The 9512-nt window shown below is 51.1% G+C and overlaps 1 protein-coding gene and 1 long non-coding RNA gene across 2 annotated transcripts; both read left to right on the top strand.

Moving 5' to 3' along the window:
* The first annotated feature begins 257 nt into the window (after nt 1-257).
* LOC147986734 (uncharacterized) lies at nt 258-1446 on the top strand. The gene is made up of 2 exons (XR_015615240.1): nt 258-690; nt 1269-1446. It is a non-coding gene; the product is annotated as an uncharacterized LOC147986734 (long non-coding RNA).
* A 7161-nt stretch (nt 1447-8607) lies between these two features.
* On the top strand, nt 8608-9006 carry LOC147986733 (uncharacterized). Its single transcript, XM_087542130.1, has one exon. The coding sequence runs from the start codon at nt 8608-8610 to the stop codon at nt 9004-9006; it is 399 nt and encodes a 132-aa protein (XP_087398256.1).
* The last annotated feature ends 506 nt before the right edge of the window (nt 9007-9512 follow it).

The following is a 9512-nucleotide window of genomic DNA, read 5'->3' as shown; positions in this document are numbered from 1 at the left end:
TGACAGATGGATTGTAACTTGCCTAATGAACTGTAAACTAATTTTTGAAAGATCTCCACAATCAATTGATTTCTGGTTGCTGCAAAATGGAAGCATGGTAGAAATAAAAAAAATGTGTGATTGCACCTGATAGCAAAGCAGTACTACTTGCAGGCGTTACGTTTTTTGATCCCCCTTGTTTCCTGCTTTGTGTATTGAGAAAGTTTGTTTTTGCAGCTAAGAGGGCATGGGCCTCGACTTCCACGGACGGTGGCCAGATTGAGCGGAGCTTCGCTTCCTCCGCCTGGCGGGGCAAGGACAAGGACAAGCAGCAACATCATCGAATCATCAAGGTTCGATCCCCCTTGTTGCAATCCGTCCCTCCCTCTTGTTGAATTGATGTTGAATTCAAGCCAAGGTACCCGTGATTAACCTCTGGGTAATGATGCTCTGAATACTGTTTGCTACTGTTATACTGTCTTGTTGATTTCTTTTAACAATCATACCTAGCTAAAATCTTCTTGTCCAGAGCAGAGCAGCCTCATCGTCTTCATGCTGGCTCGACTGCCTCTGATTCTTCCTGTTTGCTGCCTTGCCTTGCAGATGCGGCAGCTCAAGGGCGAGGTCGACATCTTCTCCAGGGCCGACGGGTCGGCGCTGTTCGAGATGGGCAACACCAGGGTCATCGCCGCCGTCTACGGCCCCTGAGAGGTAGTCGCTTTTTCTTTGCACACCAACTCTTCTATTCGATGCCATGGCTGTTAGGGCTTTGGCTCCCGGGAGGTCTCTAGTTAATGATCGGTATTGAGAGATTTTGGTGGTTACTTATGCTTATTGTGTATCACATTGAAAAAGAAAATGCACAATGAGCTTACCTTTGTATATCAGGATTATTTCTTCATCGGTTACTGGTATTTGGCTTCTATGGCTTCTTTGATGTTGTATAATATTGGTGTCAAAGGAGTTAATTTAAACCGGATATGATCTACTGGAACAATTTTTTTGCCGTTCAAACGGTTAAATTCTGGTTCTTTGTTTCAAACATCTAAATGATGTTTATTTTGTCCTTCTATGCTTACATGATAAAAATGTCGCATTTATAGGATTGTAAACCTGATGTGATTGGAGTAGTATTTACTTGCTGCTGATAGTAACTACTTGTATCCACTGATTTCTATGCCTCATTTTGCTTGTTTTACTTTATTTATGCACACAGACTGCCTACAAGTTAATGTGCTTTTAGATTTTCCTTTATTTTCCTCCTTACCATATTGTTTGATAACTTGCAGATGTTGTACTTCATTCGTGTTTCATCGTGGGCTCCAAGAAGTGAAGAAGCATTGAGTTCTAGCTCATTGGAGCTAGTTATACTCTGATAGATAGTTATATTTTGATATTTAGTTGTGTTCTTGGTGGCTGTAAACCTGACGTGAAGTATGTTCAATTATAAACGTGGTGTATGTTTGATTGTAAGGTGCCAATTTGGTTGTTGAAGTATTACTTCTGTTTTCAGTCAGTTCTGATTTAAATATTTTTTTATTTACTGGAAAATCAAAATTTGAAGAACACGACTCTGACCATTGGGACCCACTCAAACCCATCTGACTATTGGATCTGTCTTAAAAAAAGAAATGTAACTAAAAAAAGAAATGTAACTGTTGATCCAAAAGGCCATGGCCCAAAAATGAAAGGCCCAATTGTTGGGTCAGGCCAATGTAGAAATCAAAACTATTAGAAAAAATAACCCATGTAGCTAGAGAAAATATATCATAAAAAGGCCGAATTGTTGGGCTAGGCCCATGTAGAAAATCGAATTGGACCGGGCTGAATCATGTGCCACATCAGATTGCCACGTTGGATGCCTACGTGGCCTGGGGAGGTTGCTAGTGACCAAAACGCCACAATAGACGTATTTTGGTCATAAACGTCTACGACCATTCTAGAAGAAAGGACGCTATAGTCAGTTTTCGACCGCCAGCTTTCGAGCTTATGTTTTTGGTCACAAAAAGGTCACAAATTGAAATCAGTGACCATTCAGTGACCAATAGTGCTGGTCACAAGTTGACATATTTCTTGTAGTGTCTATGCTCTTCTCGTATCAAACTCTATTCCTGGTACATCTGAAAGTTTGATCAAGTCAGATTCGAACCAGTCCGTGTGAGGAGCACTAGGAGTCCCCGATTCGTCATAGACTTAAACTTCCAAAACCTCTCTATGCATTTCGGTCTGACTGATCCATCCACTGCGGTCACACCGAGTTCATTGAGTTGATCTAGGTTTTCAATCTCGGTGCAACCGATTTAAACTTTTGCGTCACACCGAGTTGCAGTAACCGCTTGCAATTCTGCATCTTGGTGCCACCGAGTTGTTCCACTCGGTCACACCGACGGGGTCAGGATATATAAACCCACGGGTGAGATTTTGGAAATTTCTTGAAACCTCCTCAGCCCGTGCGTGTCCTGCTCTACCGCCTCGGGTATCCGATTTGTCTTCTCGTCGCCAGCGACCTCCTGCCGCTGTTTTCCATCGCTGTCAATAGGATTCAAACCCACCATTGCCGCCGTAGAGAACTCACTACCGAACTAGGGTATGAGTTCAATCTTTTGTGCTAATTCCTTACTCCAATTCTTAGCACAATGCAATGCCATGTTCTTTACCACGTATGAGATCAATCTATCCAGAGAAAACTTCCTTTAGGTTTGGTTTGATTCGAAAATTTAGGGTTAGGTTTCTGCGGAACTCATCTCGGACCGACCGAGTTGTAGAAATCGGTCTCATCGATTTGGCTTAGGACATTGCACTTGCTCTTTTCGGTCCGACCGAAAGTTGCAAATTGGTGCGACCGAGTTCGACTCTCTGTGAAACCCTAGCAATCTCGGAGCCACCGAACTATGACTCGGTCTGACCGAGTTCACTAGTTTAGACTCCAAAAGTTTCTTCGGTGTCACCAAGTTTAACAAATCGGTAGCTCCGAAATGGTTTCTGTGGAGAACTAAAACTAAGTTTTTGACTCATAAGTTTTGCAAAAACTCTGCACTTTGTGATGCTCATCCACTCTACCTCAATCTATATCTAAGCATAGGGTTTGCTGTCAGTTTGCTTGCCAGAATGTCTGACTAGAGCGATAGCCAGAACAAATTGGAAGAGCAAGTGCACATGAGTGAGGGCACTAGTCCCTCAAGCAGCTATGATGAGGGAAGCAGGAGCACTCCAAGCAATTTGCCCAAGGCAGCCACCAGATCAAGGAAGAAGTAAAACCTCAGATTCTGAAGATGAGGACTATGTGGCTGTTGAAGAAGAAGTGATCTGCAAAAAGAAAGTGTTGAAGAAGGAATATGGTACTACTGCTGCAACAAAACCTGGAATGCATAAGAAGGCACCTGCCAAGAGGATTAATATGTCAAAGGCCGGGGTCGCAACTGCTAAAACCTCTAAGCCAACTGAAGAGACAACTGGAGAGAGTAAAAAAAGGAAAGAGAGGGTCAAGAAGACCACTACCAGAGTCATTGGTAGATCCTCTATAATGAGAGATCAAGCTGAAGAAGATGAAGAGGAAGAGGATGCTGCACCAGCACCCAAGTCCCAAAATCATATGGGGGATGTCATTAAGTCAGGGGTTGCTCCTTCAAGGCCCAAAACTGCCCCCAAAGCTGCTGCCCAAGTTCAAAAGACTTCTAAGCCCAAGAGATGCACCAGGAACATTCCAGCTAAAGAGAAGAAGAAGGCCCTAGTGCCTGAGATGGAAGAAGAAGATGCTGAAGCCCAAGTGCTCATAAAGCTTAAACCAAAGATTCCAGATCACAATGACACCCATCCAATGGCAGAGGATACGAACATCAGGAAGGATGTAAGTCTGAGACTTCTGAGACAGTATGATCCCTATGCTGTGAGGAGGAGGACTGCAGTGGACTATATATTCCACACCAAAGAACAACAAGATTTCTATGAGACCATTCTGCTGGACAAGAAGCCAATAGTCTCTGATATGAAATGGGTTGACTCACAGTACATTGATGAGAATAAATACTATTTTCTCGGTGTACATGAGAGCTTCAGATCATGTGGTGTTGACGAGTTTGTGGGTCAAGAGCTGACAAAATGGAATGATGAACTCATCATGCAATTCTACTCCACTTCTCATTTTTATCCAGATGGTAGGATTGTGTGGAAGTCTGAGGGTACAAGGTACCAGTCAACTGTTGATGAGTGGGCTAAGTTGATAAATGCCCCTGAAGAGCATGAGGATGATTTGCATGTGTATGCCAAGAAGAAGAAAGACCACAACTCTATGGCCAACATGTACAAAGAGATCCCAGACAAAGCTTTGGAAACACACAAGCTTGGATCTGTACATTACTTGTTGTCTGGCCTAGCAACAATCAACACTATATTGAGGCATACATTATTGCCCAAATTTGGAGATCACAAGATGATGAGAGGCCATTCAATCAAGTGGCCGCAGATATTTGATGTGCCTCAGAAATTCAAGGTCATGAGTCTGATTGTTGAGATAATCAAGAGGATAGCTGCTGATCAAAGACATCTTGTGGGTATACTCCACACATTCAGGTGCTCATTGTCGGCGTTCAGGGAATGGGGGTCCCCATCCTTGCCTGCCTGCGGCCCATGGCGTGGCTGTGCTGGCAGGTCTGTACGGCCCATCATCATCAACAAGGCATTCAAGACCCCCGCGAGGCGGACGACGCAAGACCTCCTCAGGAGCGGCCTCACCGGGCTACCTCGCGAGGAGCGGAGATATCAAGGCGGGGCGAACCTCATGAGGCTCTTGTGACATGAGTCATGACGATCGGCGCCAGGCGGGCACCAGCATGCGCAGCGTCCTTGTTTCCTCTTTGGTGCTAAGGAGGCAAGTGCGGGCGCGGAGTACCGAGGCATCAGGCAAAGGTTTCCATATCGGTGCAAAGAGACCAAGACCAGAAGGACGGCAGGACAGATGTCACCATGGAGCCCAGGACGGCGTCACCACTAGAACCTTTGGCAGGCGAAGACCACCTTTTGTTAGGATAGCTTGTACTAGCTGTCCCCTTTCAAATTGGCCGCCGTTGTTGGCTCCCTTCCCGCTCAATATTTTGGGAGAGGACCATGGCCTATATAAGTAGTACTAGCCACCACCAAAAGGGGGGAGAGATCTAAAGAGTGAGGATCTGATAGAAGGCCAACCCTTAGCACACCAGGCACAAGAACACCTCAACCTCAGGAGGCTGTTCTTCCCCTTGTACTGTTCATCATCAGCCCAAGAGGCAATCCACCACCACCACAGTGGATTAGGGTATTACACCACATCGGTGGCCCGAACCAGTCTAAACCTTCTGTCTTTTGTGTTGCGAGTGCCTCGAGTTCGTCCGCGAGACCTTAGCGAGCAAGGGCGTAGATTGGAAGGAGGGAAAGAACTTCACACGCACCCCAGAGTTCGAACCTCAAGGGTCTGCTGGAACCCGTGATCCGACATTTGGCGCGCTAGGTAGGGGTGCGCTGTAGCTCCTCTCCACCGGCCTATGCTCCACGCCACCGCACTTCGCCCTCATGGCAGGTGCCCCGCCACCGGCTCCAACGGCCGGTGCTCACAACGGGTCCAGGGGGCTCCGAGCCCTAGCCCCCGCCCTGCGGCAGGTGCTATGGCCACCTAAGTTCAGGCCGGAGATGCCGCCGCGCTACGACGGCGCGGCGGACCCGCCTGCCTTCCTGCTGGCATACGAGGAGGCCATCCTTGAGGCCGGGGGTGACGACAAGGTCATGGCCAACTAGCTCCCCATGGCCCTCGCCGGCGAGCCACGCGCCTGGCTGCTCAACCTCCCTGGATCCATGGTGGCATCCTGGGGGGAACTCCGCGACCTCTTCACTGCTCGCTACGCGGTACCGGCGCACCACGCAGTTGCGGCCCTGCTAGGCGGCTCTCAAGCACCGCCTTCAGATCACCACGTCAAGCCGTTCCTCCGCCAGATTGGTGCCACTTGCAAGCGCCCGGGGGCTCCGCCAGGCTGGGCTGCGCCAGAGGCCGACCTCACCTTTGGCTTAGAGGACCACCCCGACTCCACCGCCGGATCAGGCATGCTCCCAATTCTATGCATGCCCACCATCTGCAACGTGGCTGTTACCAAGACCCTCATCGACGGCGGTGCCGGACTCAACTTGCTCTCCGTGGAAGCCTTCAGCCATCTTCACGTGCAGCTCGAGCGGCTCAGCCTCAGCAAGCCTTTCTCAAGAGTTGGTGGTGGCACTGCCTGCTCTTTGGGACAGATCCGCCTTCCCGTCACCTTCAGCACGCGCGACAACTATCGCACTGAGCTGGTCGACTTCGACATCGCCCGCATCGGCCTCCCATACAACGCCATTCTCGGGTACCCGGCTCTGGCCCAGTTCATGGCAGCGACTCATCCGGCCTACAATATCATGAAGATGCCTGGGAGCAAGGGCGTCCTCACAGTCAAAGGGGACACCAAGGAGGCTCTGGTAGTGCTCTGGCTCGCCCTCAAAACCGCCGCGGTGGCGCATCCTGCTGACGCGGGCACCTCCGAGCCCAAGGGAGCAGTACCGACCAAGAAGAAGCAGTTGTTCACACAAGACAAGGCGGAAACCAAGCAGCTGCCAGTCAATGAGGACGGGCCCTCAGGAGCCACCTTTACCATAGGTGCCATCCTCGATCAAGGTCAAGAGGAAGCATTGGTGAAGTTCTTGTGCGCAAACAAGAGTATATTCGCGTGGGAGCCCAATCAGCTAGTAGGGGTTCCGAGCGAAGTGATTCAGCATCACTTAAGGGTATGCCCCAATGTACGCCCCGTGAAGCAGCGGGTGAGACAGCAGTCCACTGAGAAGCAGGCCTTCATCGTCCAAGAGACTTGCAAGCTGGAGGCGGCGGGCGCCATTCGCGAGGTTCGGTATCCCGAATGGCTGGCGAACCCCGTCGTAGTACCGAAGAAAGGTAGGAAGGAATGGATGTGCATTGACTTCACCAACCTTAACAAGGCCTTCCCCCAAGATCCGTTCCCGTTCCCGCGCATCGATCAGATCGTCGACTCCACCGCCGAGTGCGACCTGTTGTGCTTCCTAGATGCGTTCTCACGATATCACCAGATCAAGATGGCGGTAGAAGATGTGGAGAAGACAGCCTTCCTGACCCCATGTGGGGTGTACTGCTACACATGCATGCCTTTTGGATTGCGCACCGCGGGCGCAACCTTTCAGCGACTGATGCACATTGCCTTAGGGTGGCAGCTCAGGAGAAAGAGAGAGGCCTACGTCGATGACATTGTGGTGAAGTCTCGGGAGGCGAGGACCTTGACTCAAGACCTGGAGGAGACCTTCGCGAGCTTGCGCCAAGTGAACTTGCGGCTTAGCCCGGAGAAGTGCGTGTTCGGCGTCCCTTCCGGCAAGCTGCTGGGCTTCCTCATGTCCCACAGAGGAATCGAGGAAAATCTATAGAAGATCAAGGCCATCAAGAACATGAGCCTGCCGTAGACCCTTAGGGAGATGCAGAAGCTGGCTGGCCGGGTAACTGCGTTGGGGCGCTTCATCTCCAAGCTAGGGGAATGCGCCCTACCCTTCTTCAAGCTGATGACAAAGAAGGGCCCATTCAAGTGGACCCAGGAGGCCCAACGAGCTTTTCAAGACCTCAAGAGATACCTGACCAGCCCTCCGATGATGGTGGTGCCACGTCCCCTCGAGCCCCTAGTGCTCTACCTCGCTGCTACCCCGTACTCCGCCAGCGCAGCACTGGTGCCGGTTCTGGAGGAGCACCAAACCAAGGGCACGCTGCACCGGGCTACAACTCAGGCAATGCAAGATCAGGAAGGCACCGCAAGAGCCGTGGCAGCATCGACACAAGACCAAGCTCAACAGGACGCCGCCGCCAAAATCCCCACAAACGATCAGGCGTCAGGAGCCCCGTCAGCTCACGAAGCGTCTCAACTTCCACAAGACGCGAGCCCAGACACCACACCAGACCTCGTCGAAACACCCGGTGTATTTCGTCAGCACCGTGTTGCGAGATGCGAGGGCACGATATCCCATGCCTCAGAAGCTTCTGCTTGCACTCTTGGTGGCCTCGTGCAAGCTACGGCACTACTTCCAAGGGCACCCCATCAAGGTTGTCTCAGCCTACCCATTAGAGAGGGTGCTCATGAGCCCAAATTCTGCTGGAAGGGTCGCTGAGTGGAACATCGAGCTGCAAGCATTCCAGTTAGAGTTCAGCACTACCAGGGTCATCAAGGGAGCCGCGCTCGCTGATTTTGTGGCGGAATGGACGGACGTCCCGACACTTGAAGTAGGCGAAGACTGTTCCACCTCGCCAGGAAGTGAGGCACCAGATGGTTGGGTCCTATACTTCGATGGCACCTTCACGCACCAGGGCGCGAGGGCTGGAGCAGTACTCATCTCGCCCACTAAGGATAAGCTCTACTACACCGTGCAGCTCTGCTTTCAGCAGGGCGAGAAGGTCTCCAACAACATCACGGAATACGAAGGCCTCATAGATGGCATGAAGGCCGCGTCAGCTCTGGGGTGAAGCGCCTTACCGTTAGAGGCGACTCGCAGCTCCTCATCAACTTCTCCAACAAAGTATACGAGCCGAAGGACGAGCATATGGAGGTATACCTCGCGGAGGTGCGCAAGATGGAGAAGCAGTTCTCGGGCCTGGAGCTGCAACACGTACCCTGGAGCATCAACAAGGAAGCCGACGACATCACCAAGAGAGCATCCAAGCGGCAGCCACAGGAGTCCGATGTCTTTGAGGAACGGCTCTTCAAGACATCGGCGACACCGCCACCTTCAAGCACTGCTCAGCCTCGGGAGGAGCTCCCACATCCTCCTGGCATAGGAGCCCCGGCCTATGGCCCGACCTCAGGAGCTCGCTTGCTCTTGGTGCTCGAACCTCAGGAGGGATGCTGGACCAAGGAATTCAAGGAATATCTGATGCAAGGGGCGCTGCCAGACAAGGAGGAAGATGCAGAGCGTATGGTTCGGCAAGCCACGCCGTACTACATCCAGGATGGTGAATTGTATAGGAAATAGCCAAACGATGTTTCCCTGCGCTACATTTCCAGGGACCAGGGGAAGGAGCTGCTAACTGACATACTCGGTGTGGACTGCGGGCACCACTCATCATCATGGACCCTCGTCGGCAAGGTATTCTGTGGTGGATTCTACTGGCCCACTGCGCTCAACGACGCAGCTGAGCTGGTGAAGTCTTGCGAAGCCTGCCAGTTCCACGCCAAGCAAATTCATCATCCGGCTCAGGGCCTCCAGACCATTCCGCTCACATGGCCGTTCGCGGTCTGGGGGCTAGACATCTTGGGCCCATTCCCTCAAGCGCCTGGGTGCTACCGTTACCTCTACGTCGCCATCGACAAGTTCACCAAGTGGGTGGAAGTGGAAGCTGTCCGTGCCATCCCAGCTAGCTCCGCTGTCAAGTTCATCAAGGGCCTCATGAGCCGCTTCGGGGTCCCCAACCGCATCATCACAAATAACGGCTCGCAGTTCACTAGTTACCTTTTCAAAATTTATTGTGCTAACCTTGG

Source organism: Triticum urartu, chromosome 2A (assembly GCF_056163025.1).
Source record: "Triticum urartu cultivar PI428250 chromosome 2A, HENAU_Tu73, whole genome shotgun sequence".
NCBI lineage: Eukaryota > Viridiplantae > Streptophyta > Magnoliopsida > Poales > Poaceae > Triticum > Triticum urartu.
Note: the sequence above shows the minus strand (reverse complement) of the source record. Positions and strands in the feature narration are given on the sequence as shown.